The sequence below is a fragment of the Muscardinus avellanarius genome, assembly GCF_963383645.1.
Source record: "Muscardinus avellanarius genome assembly, chromosome: 18".
In the NCBI taxonomy this organism is placed as follows: Eukaryota; Metazoa; Chordata; class Mammalia; order Rodentia; family Gliridae; genus Muscardinus; species Muscardinus avellanarius.
In genome coordinates this window covers 34564691-34590734 of record NC_137804.1, presented here as the reverse complement: position 1 = coordinate 34590734, position 26044 = coordinate 34564691, and the positions used below count along the sequence as shown (strand labels likewise).

Sequence of the window (26044 nt, the reverse complement as noted above, 5' to 3'; positions counted from 1 at the left end):
ATTTTGACTGTTTCTACGTCAGATGCTAGACTTGTCTTTCCCTACCAATTTGTGAAATACGCTTTCCTTACTTTCGGGGCTGCCTTGGTTTTGGCGCATTGCTAATTATGCACACAGTTTTAGCGGGACGCTGACCATGAATACAAAATATTAATAAGCCAACAAGACAAGCAGTTCAAAAATCACGATATGCGTGCTTACTGTCTAACTGACCTCTGTAGTTACTTGCATCTTTTAAAAATCCATTTAATTTCAAAGGGAGAGTATTAGCCTATTTATATGTAAATTGTCTTTAATTCATGCATTGATTTAAAAGACTAATCCAAAGGGTCTTTTACCACAAGTGACCTTTTTGACTCTATACTCCTGGGAAAACCTTGAAGTGACTTCCTGAGCCCTCATCTCCACCTGTCGCACAGCGCGTGCCAGTTCAGGCCTGCAGAAATCGTGCACGGCTGGAGAGTTTCCACTCAGCGCTGAGTTGTTAACAGAAACATTGTCTTAGTTACCATCTTAATGTCCACAGGACCCTTTGCAGGCATGGATTTTTTTTCTCCTCATGGTATATTTCTTTCTATTTTCATTCTTTTTTTTTTCTTTTCTTTGGTGCTGGGGATCAAACCCAGGGACATTCTACACTCCCAGACCTATATTATTTTTATTTGGAAACATTGTCTCACTAAATTGTTGTGTCTGGTTTTGAACTTGTGATCCTCCTGTTTCAGCTTCCCAAGTAGTGGGATTATAGGTGTGGGCCACCATGTTCAACTCAGTTTCATTCTTAACTAACAAACCTAATTAGAAGCTTTACTGAGAAATATGCTATGCTATTTGAGGGACACAGAGTTGGGTGCATCATAGCTACTACCTCCAAAGAGTCTGGAGGCAAAGGAAGCTTAAATTTCTATTACTACCATATAAAGACCCGAGAATCCAGGGACTGGGAGGCAGAAGGAACAGGTTCACATCAACATTCGTGGTTCTGTGTTCTGTCATCCTCTGGACCCTCTGGCTGGCAATGTTTTATATCAAAATATGTGTCATCTAGGGATACATATATTTTGAAATTACCTTGTCATCAGTGGATATAATGCAAATGATTTAAGTGTCAACCTATATAAAACATTGGAAGTGAAATGCATATATTTAATACATATGCATTTGTATTTTTATTCCAGCCTTATCTGTACGGATACTGTTATCTCTATCTGCAGGAGTTTAGCCTGAGGTCCCTGATAGGAGGCCATGAATGCTCAGAATCAAGTTCAAATGCAAATGTGAGCTGGCCAGGGTGGCACTCACCTGCAGTTCAGTACTGAGGAAGCTGGGACAGGAGGATAACTGTGGTGGGAACAGAGTTCCGCCCTGGAACTCTGCTACTGTTAGAAATCTCCATGCATGAAATGACTCAGCCAGTATCATCATCATCATCATCATCATCATCATCATCATCATTATTGAAATGAGGCATCTGGGGAAACACAGAAGAAGCTTCTGCTTCTGCCCTCCTGCAGACAGCGTTTTTCCTTTATCGAAAGTTTAAACAAAGCATCATGAAAAAATGATCAAACATAGAAGCCAGTCAGGCAGTCATAGGTTAAGATCAGGTTGGACAGTAAAGGCAGAAATGAGTTAAGCTCTAGGGAAGAGTAAACATTGCTGGGAAATGAAGAAGACCTCCGTGTGCATTGCTTTTCGACTCCCTCAGGGGCTTGGAAGTTTGTCAGCTTGCAGACAGATTCCACTTAGCCAGGTACTGGAGCCAGCCGAGATGGTAACCTCCCTGTGCAGGTCAAGATGGCTTCTAACAGATAACAGGTTCTGGACAGCCTCAACAACTTAGCGAGACTCTCGGCAACCTAGCAAGACTCTGTTGCAAAGCAAAACAAAACAAGAAATGGGATGTAACTTGGAGGTAGATCGCCCTGGGTTTAATCCTCAATATCACACAAAAACTACAAATTCATATGTGTATATTTGTATAAAGTATTATCACATTGAAAAATTCCATATGGTGGGACCTTTTGCTTAGCCTGTACTGTGAACACCAGCACCTTCTCCCTCCACTCTGGAGCTGTGCAATATAGGGTCCTCTTTTTTTTTTTTTTTGGTGGTGGTACTGGGGTTCCTGGGAGCCCTTCTACCTCCGGGCTACACTCCCAGACCTATTTTTACATTTTTATTTGGAAACAGGGTTTCCTAAGCCAGCGCGCGCGGCTGGCTTCCAACCTGCGCGATCCTCCTGTCTCTGCCTCCCAAGCGCGGGGATTACAAGCTTGCGCCACCACGCCCGGCTTAGGGTCCTCTTTATCCACACACCTCCCTCAGGCCCCCTCACCTGCAGTATCTACGTCTTTCTTGGTCCTGCATTGCTTGGGATTGAACTCAAGTCCGTGTGAATGCTAGGCAAATGCTCTGCCCTGAGCTTCATCCTCTGGCCTTTTATAAAATTGTAAAACAGAGTAGATGACCTCAAAATGTTTAGGAAGTAATAAAACTACATACATATGTGCACATGTACATATACAGATATACAGATATATATATATATATTTTTTTCATTTTTGGGGGGAGGGTACTGGGGATTGAACCTATGGCTTCATACATGCTAGGTAAGTGCTCTACCACTGAGCCACACCCTAGCCCAAACACATATTTTTAAAAGATCTTTATTTGTATATCTTTGTTAAAGTAAATTCCTTTTCATTTCATTGTGTGTGTGGAGGGGTAGAACCTAGGGCCGTACACATACCTAGACAAGCGCTCTATCCCTGAAAGGCCCAGTTCTCTGTCCCTTTGCTGGAAACTGTATTTGGAAGATGCTAATAAAATAGCGTGTAACCCAGGAGGAATAACATAGGACCACTAATCTAGTAAATAAGTTTATTATGTAATATATGCACAGTTGATTCTCATTTTTCTAGTAGCTATATTCTATAAAATTGTCACAAACTCTGATTTAGTGAATATTGAACTGGTATTTCTAAAAGAAACAAGTTTAGTTTCCTGTGAGACTTTGGTCACAACATTTTTGTTCATTGAACAATACATAACCGTATTTCATCTTTGTTTTTGTTTAAAGACATCATAAAAGCATATAGTTTACCCATTAATACTTAGTCCATCGTCAGCCGTATACTATGGCTCAGATCTAAACAGATCTGCAGATCTCAGCTTTATGGCCAGGAATACTAGACAGCACCTCAGTAGTATAAAATAGTGAAGTCAACAAAAAGCACACACATGTGAAAACTGTAGCACTAAACAGAACCTGAAAGAACAGTGTGCACAGCATGAGATCTGAGCTGAGAAGGCGTAGGGCTCCAAGTGGAGGCTCAGGCCCGTAGCCCTAGTACTTAGAGGTAGAGCCAGGAAGATTGCAGGTATGAGGCCAGTCTCAACAACTTAGCAAGAACCTCAGACTTAGTAAGTAAGACCCTGTTTCCAAAAAAAAAAAAAAAAAAAAAAAGGCAAGGTCTGGGTGTATAGATCAGATGTAGGGCACCCTTGGGCTCAATCCTCTTTACCAAGAGAAAAAAAAAAGTGCAGATTCCTTTGCCTTGAGAATGTGTGGGGGGTAACAGCTTTTCACTGTGCTGTGGATGTCTCCAAATGGCCATGAGAATGCTGAGAAAATTGATTCTGAGCTAATAAATAAAAAGTTTAAATTAGTGAGTTGGCAAATTCCCAAATCCAGAGTCCGTGAATAATTGCACCCAGCCACACATGTGCACATATTTGCGTGTCCACTCATGCACGGCCTGTGCAAACTTTGGGGAGTCCAGAATAAACACGGAGGCGGGAGTACGGTCCTCCTGGAGCTTGCTTGCGTTCTGACAGAGGACAGGGACATGGGACAATTAATTATCCAAATGGATGCCCAATGGCAACAGTGGAAGGTTGCCTGGTGCTATAAGAGGGGCAGCAAAGTCCCCAGCAGGCTGGGCTCACACAGAGGCTCCGTGAGGGAAGTAACCTGGGACAGTGCTGGGAAGGGTGAAGAAAACATGTTCTGTGCCATTCACATGTTCTGGTACTGTGCTCTTCTCTTAGACAGAGTTGATGACATTTATATATGTTTCGCAGTTCTAGCAAGCATTTCTCTTCACACCTGTGTCAAGAGTTTGCCCACATGGGTCTTTAGCTGAGGTCTAGTTTTCTGTTCCTTGGCTGGAAACTGTAGCTGGAAGATGCTAGTGAAGTAGTGTCGCACTCGGGAGGAATAACATAGGTCTCTAGGATGGAGACGCTTCTCCATCATCTGTTTGGTTTTTTTTTCCTCTCCTTTGGTCTTGTTTGCCACCCCCTCTTCCCTCATTTTCTCATGTCTCCTTCTTATAAATTGGCTTTTCCTTTTAAGATAATTACCAGGCTTCAGAGAAATAAAAAAGAAACCTTTGATTCTTCCCGATGGGATAAACAAGATGGCAGCCCCACTAGAAGATAAAGAATCTGGTTATATTTTTAAGCTGTAAAAATGCCTCTGGCTATTTTTAACCCTCATAGAATAAACTCAGAGAATTAATTTGTAAACCCACTAGATTGATTTTAAACACGGATAAGTTTAATCTTTTATTTGGTCTAGGCCATCCTAATCATGGCCCTTGATGGATTAGGAAAATCAGCCTGTTCATTCACTCTGCTTGCTTTCTTTCTTTCTTTCTTTCTTTCTTTCTTTCTTTCTTTCTTTCTTCTTCCTTTCTTCTTTCTTTCTTTCTTTCTTTCTTTCTTTCTTTCTTCTTTCTTTCTCTCTTTCTTTTACTTTCTTTCTTTCTTCATTCACAAGTATTTATTGAATCCTACTTTGTGATAGGCCCTCCACAAGGCACTAGGGATACAAAGATTAAAGGGCCACCTACACCTTCTTGACATTGGCCTTGGCAGTGTTTTTTTTTTGAATATCACAAAATCAGCAAAATGAAAAGGCTGTCTACAGATTGAGAGAAAATGTTTGTGAACCATATATCTGATAAAGGGTTACTATCCAAAATTTATAAACAATTTACAAAACTCAATAGTTAAAAAAGTAAAACTGATTGAAAATGGGTAAAAGACTTGAATAGGCATGTCTCCAAAGAAGGCACAAAAACAACCAAATGGAATTTGAAAACATGATCAACATTACTAGTAATCAGAGAACTGTGCGGGGAGCCATAGTGAAGTACCACCTCATAACCGTTAGGATGCTTGTCATGAAAAAGCTGAAAAAGCATCATTGCAGATATGGGGGAAAGAGAACACTTGTCCACTGCTGATAGGAATGCAGACCTGTACAGCCATCATGATTCACAGTATGGTATTTCCTCAAAAAATTAAAATAAGCTGGGTCTGATGGTACATACCTGTAATCCCAGTACTGGAAAGGCTGAGACAGGAGGATTGCAGGTTCAAGATTATCCTTGGTAGGTTAGTGAGAGTCTCAACAACCTAGAATTATTTAAAAAATAAATTGAAATTTGAAATTATTATTTAAAAATAAATAAATACATAAATAAAGGGCTAGGGGTATAGCTCAGAGTTAGAAAGCCTCTGGGTTCCATTCCCAGTACTACCTCCCAAAAATGTATATGTATGTGTGTATATATATATATATATATATATATATATATATATATACCTATGCATATGCATATACATAATGACACTGCTTTATTATTCAGAAACTCTGCTTCTAGGCATATACATAGGGGAAATGAAATCGGGACCAGGTAGAGATAGCTGCACCTCCTAGTTCATTGCAGAATTACTTATAATAGCTAAGATATGGAAACAACCTAAGTGTTGAGAGAAGAATGGATAAAAATTGTGATATATTTGCATAATAGAACATATGAATGAATATTTTAAAAGAATGATATCTTGCCATTTTCAACAAGATAGGTAGACCTGGAGGATTTTATGCTATGTGACATAAACCATACACAGAAAGGAAAATCCTGAGTGAACTCACTGACATATGGACTCTGAAAAATAGTCCTATATATAGAACGAGTATAATTGTGGTTATTTGGGTGAACAAGGGTGTTAAGGGGGAGGAGAGGTCAAAGAGTGTAGGTCAAAGAGTTCAAAGTTGAAGTTATGCGGGATGAATAATTCTAAATAGCCAATGTCTGGCATGTGGATCACAGTTAATACTATTGTGAAATATACTAGAAATTTGCTAAAATAATAAATTTTAAGTGCTTTATCACAAAAAAATGATGCGACTGTGTGAGATGATGCATATGTTAATTTTGATCGCAGTAACTGCCTGACTGTGTGTAGGATAGCAGAATGTCACGTAGCACACTTGAAATGGACATGGTCGCGTGTAATCCCAGCATTCGGGAGGCAGAGACCGGAGAGGTTCTTGGACAGCCTCAGCTACTGAGTGAGGCCCATCACAACTCAGTGAGACCCTGTTTTGGAAAATAAAAAGAGATTAAAAAATAGGTGTACCAGTATTTAAAATCGTCTAAGAAGATTTGAGAAAGCTCTGATTATTAATAAATATATTTCAAAAATTGGGGTAGGGGCAGATCTGGGGAAGGAGTTGGTTTCAGTTTTGGCCAGGAAGCAAGCAGCTATTGTAACCTAGCTAAAAGTAATTAGCAAATGAAAAGAAGGGGAGCTAGGACTTCCTCAGTCTAAAGACAGGAGGAGGGGTCAGTGACCTTCCTTAAAGGAGAAATCTGGGTGAGTTCTGTGGAAAAGAGAGAGGAGGCACTTTACAAGGACTTTAACACGTCAGAATTACATGGAACAAGATGGAGGCACTCATGTCTATAAAAGCTGTCCCGGGTTTTGTATTGCAGTGAATTCATTTGAATCACCCTCCTATGCCACTCCTGAATGGCATGGGCTATAACTGCTTTCTGTATTTCTATCTTTTTAATGAACTCATTTAAATCTTCAGCTAGAGTCCTGACCAATGTATATCTGTCCTGAGTTGGGACAAGAACCCGCGGTTTGGGGGGGGGGGATTATTCCCAGGGGTCTAACAAAGGTCCCTGTGTTGGGGTGAGCCCTCAGGAACTCAGGATCTGCAGGGTCCTTGGCTAACGTGACGGAAAAAAATTTCAGCACATGCCAGTTAGAGACATGGACAGAGGTTTATTTGTGGAAAAGGGAAGGAAATACACATTCAAGGAGAATGCGGGCCACCTCAAGATGAGGAAGGCATTTTAGGGAGTTCAGGGTTCTCTTCTTATAGGGGACTTTCGTGAGGGGTGGGCTAGAGAAGGTATGTGAGGATGAGCTCAGTCTGGTAGTCCCAAGGCAGTTTATGGTGGGCAGGTGGGCAGGCAGCCTTAGGGTGGATGAGCTCAGTCCAGTAGTCCCGAGGTGCTTCCTGATGGTCTGGTGGTCTGGTCAGCCTTAGGGTGGATGGATGATCTTGGGTTAATTGGGGTCCTTATTGATTGACGGATAAGCTGGGATATCCTGAGTTATAGGTTTTCTCGGAAATATTGTTAACTCTAGGATCTACAGGCTTCCCAAGAATTTATGGGAGAGTCAGGCCTGGGAAAGAGAACTGGTTTGTGGACTAGAGGCTGAAGCATTTCAGCTCCAGGTTCTTATATTAAAGTTATATTTTTACTTTTCCTTCCTATCTATCTCCTTTCTACCTATTTATTTCTTCTATCCTACATCACCTGGGGACAGTTCCTCTAGACGGTAACAATCACATTCCAAACTGTAACAATAGGGATAGGGTGTAGCTCAGAGGTGAAATGCCCCTGTGTTCCATCCTCAATACTGAAAAAAAGAAAGAAAGAGAGAAAGAGAGAGAGAAAGAAAGAAAGAAAGAAAGAAAGAAAGAAAGAAAGAAAGAAAGAAAAAGAAAAGGACATGGTAAGGAAGAGAGGAGTGGCAAGCACCTCCTCATGCCCATCATTTTTCAGATTTGTGTTATTTTAACACAAATATCACAAAATGATCATTGTAATTATATCTAAACATTAATTAGACCCTTATTCTGTGCCAGGTAATTTGATAGTATTTTACATGCTTTATCTTTATGAGGTTCCTATAAAATAAGTCTCATAATCTCTGTTATATAGATGAAGTAGCTGAGACTCAGGAAGGTACAGGAGGCCAGTTATTGGTAAGTAACAGAGCTAGAATTTGAACCATCTCCATCCAAGGAACTTTTAAAAGTTCAAGCTGTCAGGAAGGGGTGTGCCTCATACTTCAGCTCTGTGCCTGCCTGTGGGAAACGGGCTCATTATTTTTGAGTATCAAGCTCTCTTCTAAAAAAAAATTAAAAGTATTGCTTTATTTTCAATACTCAATCACGTTCAGTATAGAAAAGTTAGAAACCACATGAACAACAACAATAAGAAATCAGAGACTGAATTCTTCTTCTGTCTCTGTTTCCATAGTTAATCCCATACATTGTTGGTAGTCATGAAAAGTGTATTGTGGTGTTGTTTTATTATGATTTTTCCTGTTTGTTGTATGCTTATTTGCATGTTAGTTGATTTTTCACGTGAATTTTTTTTTCCACCCAAAGTATAGGTTATTTATTTTCCTTCTAGTCTTGGGCTCAGTACATAGATGGCTTCTCTTCACCCTTTGGGTTGACAATTTTCTCCAGGTTGCTGCTGATGATATGATAAAGCTCAGCATAGAAGGCCCTCAGGTCCATCACCATGGCCCTGAGCTCTCTATAGGCTGCCTCATCTCGCTCATGCACCAAGGCCCGGTAATCCATCTGGGATGTGGGAGGCAAAGCTGAGTCAGCCCCAAGGAGGGAACATGGGTCTCCTTGGAGGCTTCGGCCACAGCATCCCCTCGTTCTGAGAAGTACTTGGAAATGGTTGTCTGGAAGGCTTCCACTTTGGTCTTGACTGCATTCACCCTCTCCAGCACCTTCTCCTGGATTGCCACCCCAAAATCATTTCCATCCTCAATCTTGGGGATCAGGTGCTGGATCCATGTGATCACCAGAATGCATTTCTCTTTGAGAGTCCAGACTTCTGGCTTAACCAGAGCAAGCAGGGCCAGGACCTTCTCATTCCCGGGGAGAAAGCCGCACTTAGGGACTTCTTTCTTCTCCTGCTTATCTGTTTCCATCTCATCATCCTTGGGTGGGGGGTCTGGGATGGGGATGTCCAGTTGTGCCCGGAGGGAAGTCAGGTCGGCTACGTTGAAGGAATCCTCTTGCAAGAGTTGACTCAGGTATATGATTTTCTGTGGCAAGAATCTGTAGAGAAATTCTTCAGCCTCCTGGAAAAGGTTTTGTCTGAAGACATCCACCTGTTTGCGAGCCTCCCCGCTCAGGCGCACCGCACAAGGCTTGGCCAAGCTGCTCCACTTGCAAAATCTCTGGTCGTGAAGTTTTTTCTTCCTGGAAAGATGTGACCATTTTACTTAGTTCCCAGTCTCATACATACTTATCTTCTTATTAAGCATATGATTAATTCTCCCAACGTACTTATTGCTTTACATTGTGCTGGAGTCACCCACTGTTCTGCATTCTTCTTTTGAAACTACAAGATGCGGCCACACAACCCAGGAGACCCAGGCATGAAGACAGTTCTGTTTTTATGTTATTCTCAAATTCTATACCCTGTGCCTGGGGAATTGCTCAATTTCGGTGCTTTTCTCTGGGATAAAACTCAAAGGATACCAAGGTCAGCAGAGAGCCGAGCTGCAGCAGTGAACAGATCTTCTATCAGCCCCAGTTCATATCGGAAGGAGAGTGATTGTTGGCAGAATGAACCCAGGAGGCGCTTCCCTCCTGTGGGGCTAATGAATGCTCTCTGCGGCTGCCTGTGGGAAATGGGCTCATGAACTCTGACCTGGGGCTTTCACAGCAAACCACTTATCTTCCTCCTCATCAAGATCTCAGTCACCACCCCTACTTAAAATCCTCCAGTCCTCTGACCCTGCGTTCTTCCCTTCCCGAGTGTTTCAGATGGCATTCTCTCTGCTGTGACTCAGTAAGTCTGACCACACACAACGAAGAGGAAGGTTTTTTTGCTCAGCCTTCTGGGGAGCTGAGGGTTCCGTTCACGTGAGGCCAGGTTTGTGGAGCTCAGGACCTGGTGGTAAAAAGCAGAGAGGGAGCGAGCAAGGCTCCGCTCTCAGATTGTGGCGGCCAGAATCAAGACAGCAAGCAAGGGGGATCCAAATGCCCAGGTACAGTCCCTGTAGCCACATCCTAGGGATCCACGACTCCAGCCACACCCCACCTGCCTACATTGCCCCCAGTAAGCCCATCACAGCCCTCATTGCTTAGGTGTAGCCGCTCTGAACATTAATACATGAGCCAGCCCTTCGGCGGACATTCTGCACCTAACCATGACGCTTGTCCTTTTTCTAGCTTGCCTTCCTGATATCCTCACTTGGGATACTTCCTCAAGTTTGCTCATCAACCTGTAGCTCTTATCTCATGATGATTTGATTTCCAGAATGTTCAACTCAAGTCCCAGATTCAATGATCACCTCTGTGTGAAAGAACCCATTTCAACTCTGCCCCTGGCTTCTGTTTGTATTTGTGTCATCTTAGCAGAAGTATGAGGGAGCGTGTAGTAACCTATGGCTAGAAGGGTCTTGCACCTCCCTGTCTTGGCCAAGTCACACAGATATGATAAAATACTTACATGTTTCTGTAAGTGACAGAAATGTCTTTCTTACTGTTCTAGAGACTGGGAAGTCCAGATTCAGTGCCTGGGGAGGGCATGGTTTCTGTTCAGAGAGACAAGAGAGAACTCCTTTCTCTTTAGTCCACTGTAATGATGCTCATCCCATTCTTGAAGACTTCACCCTCATGTCCTAATCACATCTCAAGGTCCCACCTGCTAATATCATCACACTGGGGATATCCTGGGGATACAAATTTTAGTCCACAGCACAGTCTGAAGGGGTTAGGGGGCCCTATGGTTCGGATCTGAAATTCCCCCCAAAAAGCTCATGTTTTGAAGGGACCATGCGGTGCAGCAGGTTCAGAGGTGGTTTGGGGAAGTGATTGGATCTTGAGGGCTCCGACCTCCTTGATGGATTCATCCACTGAGGGTTTCACAGTTGCATGGATTCCTGGGAGTGGTGGGAACCTGAGGCACAGAACCTGGCGGGAGGGAGTAGGCCCTTGGAGGCGCGCCCTTGGGGACTGTGTCTGGTGTCTGGCCCCTTTCTTTCTGTGTCTCTGTCTCTGCTTTCCAGCCACTCTGAGATGAGCAGCTCTGCTCCCTCATGCCTTCTGCCCCGATGCTCTCTCTCACCAAAACAGTGGAGCCTAAGCTTTAAAAGTGGACATGGTAATATCTGCTCTTAAGGATCAAATGGAGGAAGGTGCATGAAAGAGTTTTATAAGATGTACTTTGTTCTATCTATTATGAGGTCATCACAATGATGATCTTACCATTTTTATTTCTTCCTTAAGCTCAGTGACCAGACACGTAACCCTAAACATGTAACCCTTGAATGCTCTTTTATTGGTACATTATAATTATACACCATAATGAGGTTCGGTGACACAAACATACATGTACACAGCACTGGACACGTTTCCCTCTGGATCCCAGCCCTCTCTTTTCCCATACACGTGAGATTGGTAGTGATACCTTCATATGTGGAAAAAGCATTATTTGAGCTGTTTCTTTCGTCAGCCTTCTTTTCCCCCTCCTCACCTCTCTCCCCAGCCCACATCCTTTATTCTACTGTTTTTTCTCCTCATTTACCTGAAGTCTCTTTTGCTTCATATTTTCTTTCTAGCTTCCACCCATGAGAGAAAACAAAGACCCTCATTTTGTGAAACTGACTGATCTCACTTAGCGTAATACTCTCGAATTCTGTCGATTTTGCTGCAAATGACATAATTCTATTGTTCGGGAATGAGTAAACTTCCATTGTGTGCATATCCCACCTTTTCTTTGTTCTTTCATCTATTGGAAGACAGCTCGGTTGGTTCCATAATTTGACTACTGTGAATTGTGGTGTTATAAACATAGATATGCATGTGTCACTGGCCTTAATTTGAAAAGATACCGAAAATCATCAAGTTCTTAAAGTGAGCAGCCACACCCAGTAGGAATGTTTTAATTTCACAGGAGGAATGAGTTTAGAAACACTTGGAAAAATACTAATCAAGAAAGTTATTGAAAGCAAAATGACAGAGCAGCTTTATGAAAGGAGGCAGAATTAAGCTAGAAATTGGACTGGCATTGTCTGGCATTAATTAAACTTGTAACAAGTCACAACAATTCCACTGTGGCTTTAGAGTGGGAAGCTATAATCTAGCTCCCAAGTGAATAAAATCATGAGGCCAAAGGGCGAATAGTTTAACAAAAGGGAATCAGATGATTATCTTGTAAACCAGAGGAGTGATGATATTGTGGTTTAATTAGAGAGCTTGATAGGAAGTTCAAGTTCAAATAAGGTCTTAAAGCAGTTGCTTGGTTGTTTGCAAGATACTGGAATGGCTACATTTATGAGAAAAAAGAAATGATAAAATACCAAATGACCACTGGCAGCTCAGAGCTGAGACACAGGGGAAACAGAAATGCTGCAATGGCTCCAAATGGTTGCTGGGGAAAACACCAGGAGAATGATTTAATGTAGTGATTATGAAGACTAATGGAATGAACAAGGAGTATCTCATTAGCGATCCAGAAATTGCATTGACAGGTATTAGACACCCATACCATCAGGGGGATGAAGTGCAGGGAGTTGTTGGGGCCTAATTGGACACAGAGCTAGAAAGTGCACTGATAAATAGATATTCTTGGTTTTGACCTGGGGTTAATTGTAGGGTTTTGACTGCTTTGACATGGCTCTGATTTTGAGCATTATGATGCAGATCATAACTGTTCATCTCTTTCTTTTTGCCTGTCCCTCATTACATATGAATAAAGTTTAGCTCTTTTACTTTGCTTTCTCTCATTATTTTCCTTTGAAATTCTGTAGATAAATTAATTTTCTTTATCCGCTCAGATTTCGATTTTGTCTGTGATGCCTACTACTTAATGGGGAAAAGGGTTGATTCCCTGAAGGGTCCATGGGAGTTTCTGATGGAGGAGAGAGAGAAATGCAACTATGGCCTGGGAGGGTGAATTTTACCCTGAGCCAGTCATAGACATTCAGAGATTTATTTAGGGAAACAAGAAATGCACATTCAAGGGAGAATGAGGAACATCTCCAGAGTAGAGAGACGCTTTTGGGAGCGCATGGTTCTTTAAAAGATTAAAAGACACTAGAGAGCATGGGCGGGGTGGGGGTGGTGTCAGCATAATGAATTTGATTCCTTTGATCTTGGACACAGAGCAGGTGACAGTGGTCTGATCCTTGGAGTCTTCAGCTGACATTATCTATTTGATGGATAGCCCTCGGTACCCATATCGTTTGACCTTGAATAATACCATGCTCTTTTGATCAGTCTAAAAATACATTCTATAGCCAGGCATGGTGGCCCAGGCTTGTAATCCCAGTACTTGGGAGGCTGAGACAGGAGGATCGCAGGTTTGTAGGCAGCTTCGACAACTTGTGAAGCCCTCTGCAACTTACTGAGAACGTGTTTCAAAATAAAGAATAAAATAGGGCTAGGAGTATTGCTTTTAAAGTTACAGTCTCTCTTTCCTTTCTCCTTTTACCGATTTATTTTATTCCTTCAATCTTTCCTACCTTACTACTAATAATACACATGGGATTTAAATAATCCACTTAATCTATCATCTAAGTATGGAGTTTTTATCTTTGTGATTATCTGGGTATTTCTTGGTATCAAATTCTTAGCCAAGATCCCGTGTACACATCCTGGGGGCAAAACATTTTCAAGTTCTACTTGTCTCTTTTTTTCCCCCAAAATGATAGGCCATAGATAGTCGTGGCACAGTCTAGACACCTCTTGGTTCAACTTTGGGTTAGAGCAGAAAACTTTGTCAACTGCCACACACTGCCTACGTTTCTCTTTCCATTGCTGATCTGCCGCTGCCTGCACTGGGCCCTCCTCTTGAGTTGCCTGCAGAAAAGAGCCAAAATTGTGTCTGCAGATTTTCAGTCTGATGACACCTTGGCTTAATGAAATTCGTGAAGAAGAGAATGTGATTTGTAAAAAAAGTTCCAGGCTGGTAGAAATGAACAGTTTTGCATAAGAAATAAATCCTCAGCATAAGATAAATGAGAAGCACCATTGATGTGAAACTAAGTTTGCTTTGACAGAGATAAGGGGACTAAGTAGGATTCATGGGAATTTCCACATTGGATCTAAATCTCTTTTTAATTACGGCATCAAGAAATGTGCTTTTTCCCTCACAGTTACTATTGAAATAGTGTGATTATTTCAATACTAACACTTTTTTTTCCCCTCCTTTGGTCTGGGGATTGAGCCCAGGCCCATTCTACCTCCAATCTACACATATTGCCCTAATTTATTCTTTATTTTGAAACAGGGTCTCACTAAGTTGCAGAGTGCCTAAGTAGCTGAGGCTGGCCGCGAACCCTCAATCCTCCGGACTCAGCCTCCCAAGTACTGGGATTACAAGCGTGAACCACCACACCCAGCAATACTAGCACTTTGAAAACAACATTCTTCGGTGGCCTAGCTCAGCCCTGCTCTTCAGCTGGAAGCCGAGATGGCAGTGAGACTGTCCTCCAAGGAGAGATGGCTATAGAGACTTCTACAGTTTGCTAGAATTAAGGAATTCCTCATCAACTGGGCCAATGGAACAATTCCTGGCATTCTCTCCTGCTTTAGCATGCAGGCCACTCTGTTCCTATTTGGAAATGACACTGACAGATTTCTTGACACTCTGGAGGCGTTTGCTAAAAAGACCGTATTGCTATGCAAAGCGTAACCCCCAAAAAGCAGACAGAATGATTGTTGAAGAGTGGGAAGGCTAGATGAGCACTGCATTCAAAGCACTGGCATGTCCAGGGATGTGCTTCCAACTTGAAAGATGGACGAGGAGCTAGGCTTTTGACTCAGCCAAAGCTGTCGCCATGTTCACCGACAGGAAAGTATATTTCATCAGTAAATAGGCCAGCGTTAGGCTAAGAGAGAAGATTTAGTCGGAAAGGGAATGCAGGGGAGAATTTTGGAACAAGAAGTCTCAGTCATTCCTTATGACTGGGAGGTACGGGACTGCATAGAAGATCCCTCTGAAAGTGATTGCTAGCTGGGAGTTACCTGAGAGGGCGCCGTCAGGTTATGAATGACCAGAAAAATTACTCCCCTGCATATTCAAGTGAGAGAAGGAAAATGTGGTCAGGGGTGTTCCTTGCAAACAACAGAATGGGCTCTGGCTAGTTTAAGTAGAAATGGAATTTATTAATAGATAGGAGGCATCACAAAGGATCCTGGTAGTCCCAGAGAAGCAGGCTTTAGGCTAAATTTCTGGGAACAGTGCCCAACACTAGAGCTGTAGAACTGGCCTGGTGAGAAAGCAGCACAACTTCTGTGAGAGGCCATTAAGGTGAATGGTTTTATTCCAAGGTTAGTAGCAAAAACATGGCAAAGAGGGAAGAAAATTCATTTGAGTGTAAGTAGCTTTTCCAGTAAGGGCAATTTTTCATCTCCTCTCTTATAGATGGGGTCCATATAAATAGCCTGCTTCCAGGTGCTTGGATAGTCTGCTCTGGACATTTTTCTGTAGCTTTGGATCAGGGTTGATAGGTTAACTAGAATAGGGCAGGGTAGGATATAGGTTAAATAAACAAGCCCTGGAATCTTAAACAACGAAAAGTGAATTCTTACTCATACAAATTCCAAGGTGGTTGAGGGCAATTGTCCTTCATGTCGTACTGCGCAGCGTGGCATCCTCGGACCTCTTTATGTGGTATGCGGGTCAAGTGGAGTGTGCGGTCACAGCTGGGGAGTCCTCACATACGCTACAAGTTTTATTTATTTATTTATTGGTACTGGTGATTGACCCCAGGGACTTTCTACCTCTAAGCTATCCCTCCAGCCCTTCTCTGGCTCCTGCTTTTTAAAGATTTGAAGTGGTCTTGCAGAATTGCTGAGGTTCATGCTCAGTTGCTGAGGCTTGCCTTAAACCTGCTACCCTGTCTCCACCTCTCAAGTATAGGAGTACCACCAAACCGAGTCTGAGTCTGATCATCGCCCATCAGCCAGCATCAGTCACGTGCCACACTGGTGTGACCAAGGAAAAGTAGGAGATCATGTTAGTATTGAGTGAATAGTAGCAGTCTCCACCAGCATTGCTTACTTAGGCTTCTGGCAAATTGGACACTTAGTTGAGACACTTGGTCAGCCAGAGGAGGTGAAGCAGAGTCTCTGCCATGAGGGCAACACCATTCTAACCTCTGTCCTCAGCCATCTCAGCTTCTAGACAGCCCTCATGCAGGTCATCTTGCCTCCCTAATTATTGAGCACCTTCTCCACTTTGGGACCTTCTGGCCTACGTTCAGTGAGACATGTATTTTCAACTCCCTGGGTGACATTTGAGAGACCTGAAAAACAAGAGAAGTTGTTTTCTTCACTTTCAACATTTTTTTCCTTTTAAATGTCTGACCCATACATGAGTTGATATGAAATAATACCTCAGATTATCTCTTTTCGAGGCAGAGCTGACCCTAAGAAATTCTACCTACACATGGACTTTTTTCTCCATTCTGCCTTCATGCAACTGACCGTAGGCGGAATTATGATCTTCAGGGCCCATTGCAGGCTGATACTGGTTCTTGTGCAACATTATCCGTAAAGCAAGCTTTGCCTTTTCCTTCTTTAGTTGATGATCGTACAGGACTCTGTGAGGTCTCAGGTTTTGGTTAGGGAGGGAGAGCAGGAATAGGCACAATGGAATAATCGCATGTTGTATCCATCACTGGATAATGAAGAGCTGCTGCTAGGTGCACACGATTTAGAACCTAGTACCCAGCTTAGGTTGGGTATCTTAGGTCACATGGTCCCCTGGCATCCCATCCTTAAGCACTCTGTCTCTTAGTAGGGCCTGAGAAGGCAACAGCGACTTAACGAAAGGGCGGACTTGTTGTGATTCCAGTCCAGAGCTTCCCTTGGGCTTATATGTGTCTGAGCTCAGTCACAAACACTTTGGTTACCATCTGATCATCCAACATATGAAGATAAAAAAATTTAGTAATTTGTTATTCTCTGTTGATGGATTGATCTCCCCTTCTTCCTCCTCCTCTTCTTCTCTTCCTGCTTCTTCTTTGGTTCTAGGGATTGAACTCAGGGGCATTCTGCCTCTGAGCTAAACCCCCAGGTTTTTTATATATTTTTTTTTAATCTTAAAGCAGGGTCTCACTAAGTTGCTGAATAATTTGCTAAATTGCTAAGGCTGGCCTTGATCTATCCACTACCCTCCTGTTTCAGTCTTCCAACTTTGGAATTACAGGTATATGCCACCACACCTGTCTCTGTTGCCTCATTCTCTATATTAGCTTCCTGAGGCTGTATAGCTAAAATTGGAAGCTACTAGGCATTCAGTGGAACCGTCTGGTTTAGAATCTAACCTTAACCACTTACCAGACACATGGTCATAGACAAATTAAATTCTCTAAACTTTTATTTCCTCATTGAGGGAAATAGAGACAATGATAGAAGTACTGTGTCAGTCAGTGCTCTGTCACTGTGACAAAATACCCGAGATAAGCAGCTCATGAGGGGAAAAGGGTTATTTGGGCTTCTGGTTTCATAGATTTCAGTCCATGGTTTCTTGTCCTTGTTGTGTTTGGGACTATTATGAGACAGTTGCTCAGGGCAGGAGCACATGATGGAGAATACTTCATGGCATCTAGGGAGTGAAACAATAGACTGGAAAGGGCCAGCGTCCCATTGCCCCTCCAGGACACAACTGCAATGACCTATGGACCCCCCCACTGGGCATCATCTCCTAAAGGCTCCACCACCACCCAGTTACGCTACAGGCTGTGCAAATAATTTTGCCTTTGGGTCATAGGGCACACGGACCCTTGGGTACATTAAGATCTAAACTGTAGTCAGCTCTTACCTCACAGAACAGATTCAGAGATTTAATAAGATTAAATTAGACACAGTGGGTAAAATCCTTACTCTGTTTGATGGAAACCCTCAGGTCCCCATGATCCTTTATGTTCTTAAAATTGTAGTGAGTATACATACTCTCCATCTGGCCACTTTCTCAAAAAGGAATTTGCCAGGAACTCTTAGCTCAAGATGTAGACCCCAGGAATCCCCAGGAATTTCTAGTGAAAGCATATTGGATTAACTTTTTTCTGGCTTTCTCTTTACTCCACTAATCTCATTCTCTAGCCCAGATTGGCAGGCCCCCAGTGACTTAAGCTGAAACGTGTCTTTCTGTCTTACTCACTTTTATTTGAAAGGATACTCAGTCTACATTTTGTCTGGCCATGCAGACAACATACAGATTCGTTTGCATTTTTGTTTGATTAAAAAAAAAAAACCTCATGTGAAAACTCTTTCATTATCGTTATTTTTATCTTAAAATGCCAATTAGTTATCTATTTATTTAAGCAAATGTTAGAAAATTTCTCTATGTTAATGGCTTATGTCAAGATGTGTGTCTTGCAAGGCACATAGGTCAGTGGTGAATTTGGGAAATACAAAAAGGAAAGGAAAGAGTTGGGGCTGCGGCTGTAGCTCGGTGGCAAGCACTTGGCTCACGTGTCCATGAGGCCCTTGGTTCGATCCCCAGCACACATGGAAAAAAAATTTAAGAGGAAAAAGCTTATTTAATTAAGATTACAACAGGCATAAAAATTATCCAGAAGGGCATTTTGCATGCTGTATTTCCAGGAGTATTTGGGCGTGCATACTTCTACAAGAGACACTTGTGTTCTAAGAAATAAAGTCTGAGAAATATTGCATTAAACTGTGCCTTCCCTGAGGACAAGGATCCTGGCTGCGGATCTGCGTGTTTCTACTGCCTACCCAGGACCGGCACTTAGGGACATGGATGAACTTGATCGAAGTGATGAGGGAAGAAGAGCCTCTCCCCACCCAGTTCCATCATCGTCTTAGTGTCGCAGCAGGAAGACTGTGGTTTCCAGGATCAGCCTTGGCCTGGGATTCCTGCTCTACCATTTCAAAAGCCTCCCTTGTTAATGTACTACCTTCTGGGTTTCTTTTTTCTTTTTGGTGATACTTGTGATGGAACCCAGGGGCATTCTATCTTTGAGCTACACCCCCAGCTCTATTTTTATTTTTTATTTTGAAACATCGTCCTGCTAAGTTATTGATGGTGTCCCTAAGTTGCTGGGGCTGGCTTCGAACCTGTGATCCTCCTGCCTCAGCCTCCCAAGTACTGCATTACAGGCATGTGCCACTGAGGCCAGCTTACTTTCTGGGTTTCTTTAGGACAAGAGAAATTTAAAAGGCAAAACATGTGGTAAAGAATCAAATAAATAAGGTTATTCATGATCTTCACCATTTTTTCTGGCTTCTACAGAGAAAGAATCTGTGCTACCTGGGTGAATTTCAAGACACTAAAGAATTCGGGAGGCCGTGCTGAAAACACCTGATAGAGTTGAGAGACGCAGAGAGTGAGCAAGATGGGGAGCCCCGCCTGGGTGTGAGAGCATTAGAGTCAGGGCCAGCGGGTAGAGTGTGAGGCAGCGGCCAACCGCGTGAAGACTGTTCAAACTGGGGAGCTGAGATAGGAGGACAGTAGGTTCAAGGCCAGTGATAGTAACTCAGTAAAATCCAGTTTGAAAATAAAAGATAGAAAAGGGCTAGAGATTTAGCTCAGAGGTAGAGCTCCCCGTGTTCAGCATAGTACTGTGCACATGCACACACACACACACACACACACACACACACACACACAGAGTTTAGAAGGGTAATAACAAGGAGAGGATGGTTTTAAGGTATTTTCTGTGCATTAAGAATTAGGGAGGCCGGGTGTGGTGGCGCACACTTGTAATCCCCACACTTGGGAGGCGGAGACAGGAGGATTGCGCAGGTTCAAAGCCAGCCGCACTGACTTAAGAGACCTGTTTCAAAATATAAAAAAAATTGGTCTGGGAATGTAGCCCGGAGATAGAAAGGCTTCCAGAAACCCCAGTACCACCACCAAAAAAAAAAAAAAAAAAAAAGAATTAGGGAGGCTGAGACTGGAGGATCACGGTTCACAGACAGCCTCGGCTACTTAGTGAGGCCCTCTGCAACTCAGTGAGACCCGGTTTCAAAATAAAGAATAAAAAATAGGGCAGGGGGTGTAGCTCGGAGGTGGAATGCCCCTGAGCCCCTCAGGGTTGGGGGCGTAGCTCAGTTGTAGGTAATTTGCCTAGCGTGCATGTGTCTTGCACCCCATCTCTGGCACCACCACAACCACAACAAGCACAACACAAGAATGAACCCCTCTTGGGAGACTGAAACAAGGATCATAGACCCTCAGAGGCTTAGTGAGACCTAGAGCTTACCAAGGGTAGGAACAACTGGTAGAGCACCCTTGGTTAAAAAAAAATGAGTGAATGTACCCCCAACTCTCACATTCTTCTAAGCAAAGAAGAACGTAGAGGACTTTCTGAATCCTAGATTGTGTTTCTTTCTGTGTGAGATGGCATCATGATGACATCACATGGCTCCCCAGGAACTTGTAGTAGAAGCAGATTCAATTAGTTTTTTCTGGCTTTCCCTTCACCGGCCTATTCTCACTCTCTAGCCAGAACTGAAGGTCCCCAGTGACTTACGCTGAAACCTCTCTCTCTTTTAAATCCGGCTACTTAACTTTTACTAGAAAGGGTAATTGGTCCATATTTTGAACATCTATGAGTTTGCAGCAAACTCTTTTCTGAGAAAGTTGCCAGGATACTGGCATCAAAGCTCTCTAAGCTTTCGGTTTTGTTAATGCAGCAGAAAAACAGGCACTTGAGGCTTTCTGGTGATGCTTCTAGGTGGCACAGCTCCACGCTGCCCTGCCCCTGCCGCCGCTGCTGCCCCTGAGGTTCTGGAGCCTCTGGTCCCCTCCCTGGGCGCTTCCATCCCAGCACCATCTTCTGACCTCGAGCATCTCGCAGCAGTTCGTGCCACCTTATGGTTTTCGCTCATCTAGCCAGAGGAGAGAAAGGAAGGTACCTCTGCCTTGCTGAGACCAGCACCACTGGGGCAAGTCTCTGGCAGCTGCCTCATAGTAATGCAGATGTTTCTATCCCCAAATTCTGGCTTTGATGCTCAAATGTCTGTGGCATGTGGCTTCTGTGTTTCCTTTGATTTCAGGTTAAGACAATTGGCTTCAACTTATTCTGGTTTTGTTTGTTTTAACAAACTAGGGATTAAATCCAGGCGAATTCTACCTTCCATCCACATCCCCAGCCCTATCTTCTTTTTTATTTTGAAACAGTGTTTCTCCAAGTGGCCTGGAGCCTGTAATTCTCCTGTCTTAGCCTCCCAAGTACAAGGATTACAGGCATGCACCATCACACCTGTTGCGGTGAAATGTGTTTGGTGTGTGAGGGGAGAAGTAATTCCCCCACCACAACCACACAAATAGAAAAACAGAAAAACTGCGGATTCTTGTCCTAAGCTAAGAATCCATAGCTTGGACAGTTGCTGAAGATTTAAGGAAGTTTATTAAAAAGATAGAAATACAGGAGATAGTCATAGCCCTGTGCTGGAGAGGGGCACAGGGGGGCGATTCTAATGAATATACCGAAGAACTCCAGTATACTGAGTGTTTTTATCCAGACCAAGTCTGCGGCAGGTCCTTTGGTCTGTACATACGCTGCCCTATCTCTAGCCCATTCTCCAGCCGCATTTGCCTGGAAAGGGGGAGGGGGGGGCAGTCCTGTCTTCAAACACAGGCCTCTACTTTTGTTCCCCTCCCCAGATGTGTTAAACTGTTTCTCTGGGATCTGGGATTTTCTCCCATCCCTCAGGCCATTTGTTTTTCCTTAGAAATGTAAAGAAACCTCTTCCCTGGTTCTGGCTTTCTTCCTTCCTTCTCTTTAGAAATGTAAATTACAAGTCCCTCCTTCCTACCAATCCTGGTTTTTCTAGTACAAACAATATATTTTTAAAATTGGAAATCTTTCCCAATACTGGTACATTAATATATTTTAAAACCTCTTCCCAATACTAGTACAACACCCATCTTTTTTTTCTCCAAAATAAATATTTCCTTGCTCTTTACTTTATATCAACATCACACAGAATGAGTCAAAGGAAATATTTTCATTTTTGTGGTTCCCAAGGCACTGTGTTTAATACCCTGACATTTAGCAACAGAGTGCCGCTTACCTAAGGGCAAGGTGGAGCATTGCTTCCCTTCCTTTCTTGGGTGTCCCTTTTGCCACTCCGTTTGTACTCACTAATAGCTGAATTGTGATCAAAGTTAAAAGAACTTTTACCCAGCAGCCTGCTGTGGACTTGTAATGCAGGCATCCACCTGCCCACCTACCCATTCACCCACAGCAGAGGAAAGCCTGTTTCATGATGAAGTTGATGCTCTGAGCTGTTTCTGGAAGGCAACCTGGGAGTTTTCTGCATCCTTGACTGTACTGTTATAAACCATTTTGGTAGATGTCATTACAGTGTGTCATACGTGCGGCTGCGCGTGCACATGTTCACCTGATAGGATGGTTTCCCAAGGAATTGGTGGTATGCCTCGCCAGCTCCAAGCCCCTCCCATGAGGCAGTGGGACTGACAGGTGAGGGACACAGCATAATGGAAAGAGCTGGGCTGGATGGCAGGAGATGGACTTCCCAATCCTTCTTGTACCACTAATTTGCAGTGTGGCTTTGGGCAATTTACTTAACCTCTTTACAGCTCAGTTCTTTCACCTGTAAAATGGAGTTAATAGTACCTGCTCTTCTTGACTCAAACGGCTACCAGGAAAAACAACAAGAGATCATGGCTTTAGGGGCAGTTTGAAATGGGTCAACCTGGCCTTCTGCAGGGGTGCCTGCTGGAAGGAAAATCTTTATCTGAAATAAGGGCAGTGTTAGCATAAGTAGGTAATATGAAACAGGCCTCAACTTCATTTCAAATTTCAGCGCTGTGGTGGGCAGGGGTGCTAGCAGTCCCATCACAAGAGAATCTTTGTTTAAATGCTGAGCAGTGTACATACAGTTTTTACTCACATATGTGTTACTGATTGTGTGCCAATTGATTATTAGCAAGTGCATTAAGATTAGAGAACCCAGATCATCTGCCATGTTGGTCATTCAGCACACAGGCCTTGGAATCGCTCAGACCTGGGTTTGATTCCTGTTTACAATTGCTAGCTGTGTGTCTCAGTATAGATTTTAATTCTGTCATCTGCCCAGCAGTCCCTGCCCCTCCAGGTAGAGGTAACACATTCACTCGTATCTCAAAACTGCCCAATAAACGGTAGCTCAAAAACCAATGACCAGTAGCTACGTTGTCCACACAGTTCAATGCTTTCTTTCTTGTGCTTTTCTGAACTTCCAAATGAGCAATAGTTACTTTTTATGGTCATATTTAAAGAAAACTATTATTATTATTATTATTATTATTATTATTATTATTAGGAGGAGGAGGAGGAGGAAGAGAAGGTGGAAGAGGAGGAGGAGGAGGAGGAGGAGGAGGAGGAGGAGGAGGAGGAGTTGAGCTCAGAAATCCAGGAGTATTCTACCTCTGAGCTAGACCCCCATACCTATTTTATGTTTTGGATAGAACAGGGTCTTGCTAAATTGCCAAGGGTCTCAATAAGCTGTTGAGACTGGCCTCAAATTTGCTATCCTCTTATCTCAGCTTCTCTGCAAGCATGACCACCATACCTGGCAGAAAATTATTATTTTAAGGAAGTGTAACCCTGAGCAAAGGATTATGTTTGAAGCCTTACAACAGTGTCACAATGCTGTTGTGATGAATTGGCACAGTGGCCCTGGCACGAGCCCCGTGGAGCCCTGCGGGCTTCCTCTGCACCCAGCACTCCTCCACACGTCCTCTTTTGCAGTGCTTACAACAGGCCGGTGCAGCCAGTCCACTCACGTTCCCACTGTTTGGACCGGGAGGCTGAGGGTCGCTTAAGCGTAGGTACAGTTGCACAGCTCCTGGAGTGGGGGGCTCACAGGTGCCAGGTGAGATTGCATTCTGTCATGGTGAACGGAAATGGAGCAACCGGTTACTAGACACTGGCAGAAGCTGCTTATCTTATGTCCATTGATAACTTAAGTCTCTTTTTGATCACTCCTGATGCAGAGGGAATTTGGGAAGCTTTTTTTTGCTTTTGATGTCATGTCAGTTATTCTCGGCACCACACCAAGTAGCTTACTCTGTCGTCCAGAGAGGGTCGATTTCATGAAGGGTCCCTGGGAACAGTTTCCCAAAGAGGGAACCTCACCTCAGGACCAGTGGGGTCCTTGGCTTATGTGATGGAAAGAATTTCAACACATACCAGTCAGAGACCTCGACGGAGGTTATTTAGGAAAGTAGGAAACATACATTCAAGGGAGAGTGTGGGCCATCTCAAGATAGAAATGCATCTCTTTTAAAGGCAATACTGTAAGGAGAGGGTGTGGGAAGGTGTGTGAGGACGACCTCAGTCTGGTGTGCTTGAGGCAGCTTCTGGCGGTTTGGTCATCCTTAGGGTCCTCAGGCTGAATGAGGTCTTCATAGTCTGATCAGTAGATAAGCTGGGGAGCCCCCTAAATCATAGGCTTCTTATGATATCTTCTCTGCCTTGTTAACAGTGCACAGAGCAACTCGAGTTTTTGGTTAACTCTAGGATCTACAGATTTCCCAGGAATTTGGAAGAGACAGTTCTGGGAAAGAGAACTAGTTTGGGGAGTAAAGGTATGAGATACTTTAGCATCCAGTTCTTATACCAAGTTATACTTTACTTCTCCCTGTCTCCTTCCTACCCATTTATTTCTTCTGTCCTGCACCAGCTGTACACATGGTGAAGTCTACACTTGGTCAGACTTCCCTTTGTGACAGTCACTGAGTTCTCTTTGGACACGTGACCCTAGGATCAATATGAAATCACCTGAGGTTTGATGGGAACCAATAGAAAGGTAAGGAGAAATTTTCAGGGCATGGCCTTTGCTTGGTTGTCTTCCCCTGGGCCTTCTTGGTGTCAGGCCAGGGGGAGTGTCAAAAAAGCAAATCGGGGCGGAGAGTGAGAGGCGGGTGCAGGCATCAGTTGGTTGAATGCTGGCACAGTTGGCACATTGTAGTGTGGAATGCTGATTCAAAACTTGTTTGCATTATTTAGTCTGTTCCAGCTACAGGGCATGAAACAGCCTCCCTCACTACCATCCTCACAGTTCAAGTGTTTAAAGCACTCGAATTCTGTAGTGCCCAGGAACGAAAGAAATCATAACTGGAAGAAAACACGATCAGAATGTATTGGAAAAATGTGTGCTGATAATTGCTTGATTCTTTTAAGTCAGACATTCAAAAGGTCCCCTGTATATTTACAAGTGAATATTTCAAAAGGCATTTTAGCGAAAGATCATTCAGAACTAAAATGAGAATGGTGTGTCACATCATTGAGGTGTAACCCGAGTAGTGTCTATATTTAAGTTTTGCTCAGAGAGAAGAAAACAGAGAAGGAAAATCCTTATCTGTGTCTGAGACCTGTGTGTGGCTGGACATAACTTCCCTCAGCCCTCCACAGCAGAGTCATCCCTCTCTTTCTGTTTCATTGTCTTCATTTTGTATACCATTTCTCAATATCACGGTGGAACCACTTCGTTGCATAATTTCCATGTATCTCTTTTGACATTTTTGCAATTCTAAATTCTGGCTGGTTATTGCATTACAAAAGAAGAGAGGAAAGGTGCATTTGCATGTGGGACACTTTGCATTTGAATGCCAGGGGTCATTAATCTCCCCCACACCCAGGTTGTATCTAGGAGCTGGCCTTTTATGTACCAGGGATAATTTACAAGGAAGCTTTTATAAGTAGGGTTTCGGAATATTATTTTTCATATTCTCAGAGCCCCAAAGGCTAAATGTGAAAGAATCTAAAATAAAGATCATTTCCATATATTTGAATGCTACTGTGTTGGCTGTCGCTCCCTTCTGTAGGGGACAGAGTTTTGCTCAAAGCATGGGCTCTGGCTCAGCCTTCTGGCCCCAGGGAAAGGAGCGGAACGTCTTCCGAGCCCAGGAAGGAGAGGCCATGGAAGGCAGGAGAGGCCGGAATGGCATGCTTGGGTTCCCCCTTCTCCTAG

The 26044-nt window shown here is 43.3% G+C and overlaps 1 protein-coding gene across 1 annotated transcript; it reads right to left on the bottom strand.

Moving 5' to 3' along the window:
- Nucleotides 1-8527: 8527 nt before the first annotated feature.
- Nucleotides 8528-16634, bottom strand: LOC308276551 (proteasome activator complex subunit 2-like; the record flags this gene model as incomplete). The annotated part of the gene is given in 5 exon segments (XM_080715380.1): nucleotides 8528-8734; nucleotides 8737-9331; nucleotides 10785-10876; nucleotides 13885-13942; nucleotides 16534-16634. Coding segments are annotated over 5 exon segments (1053 nt in total).
- Between the last annotated feature and the right edge of the window lie 9410 nt (nucleotides 16635-26044).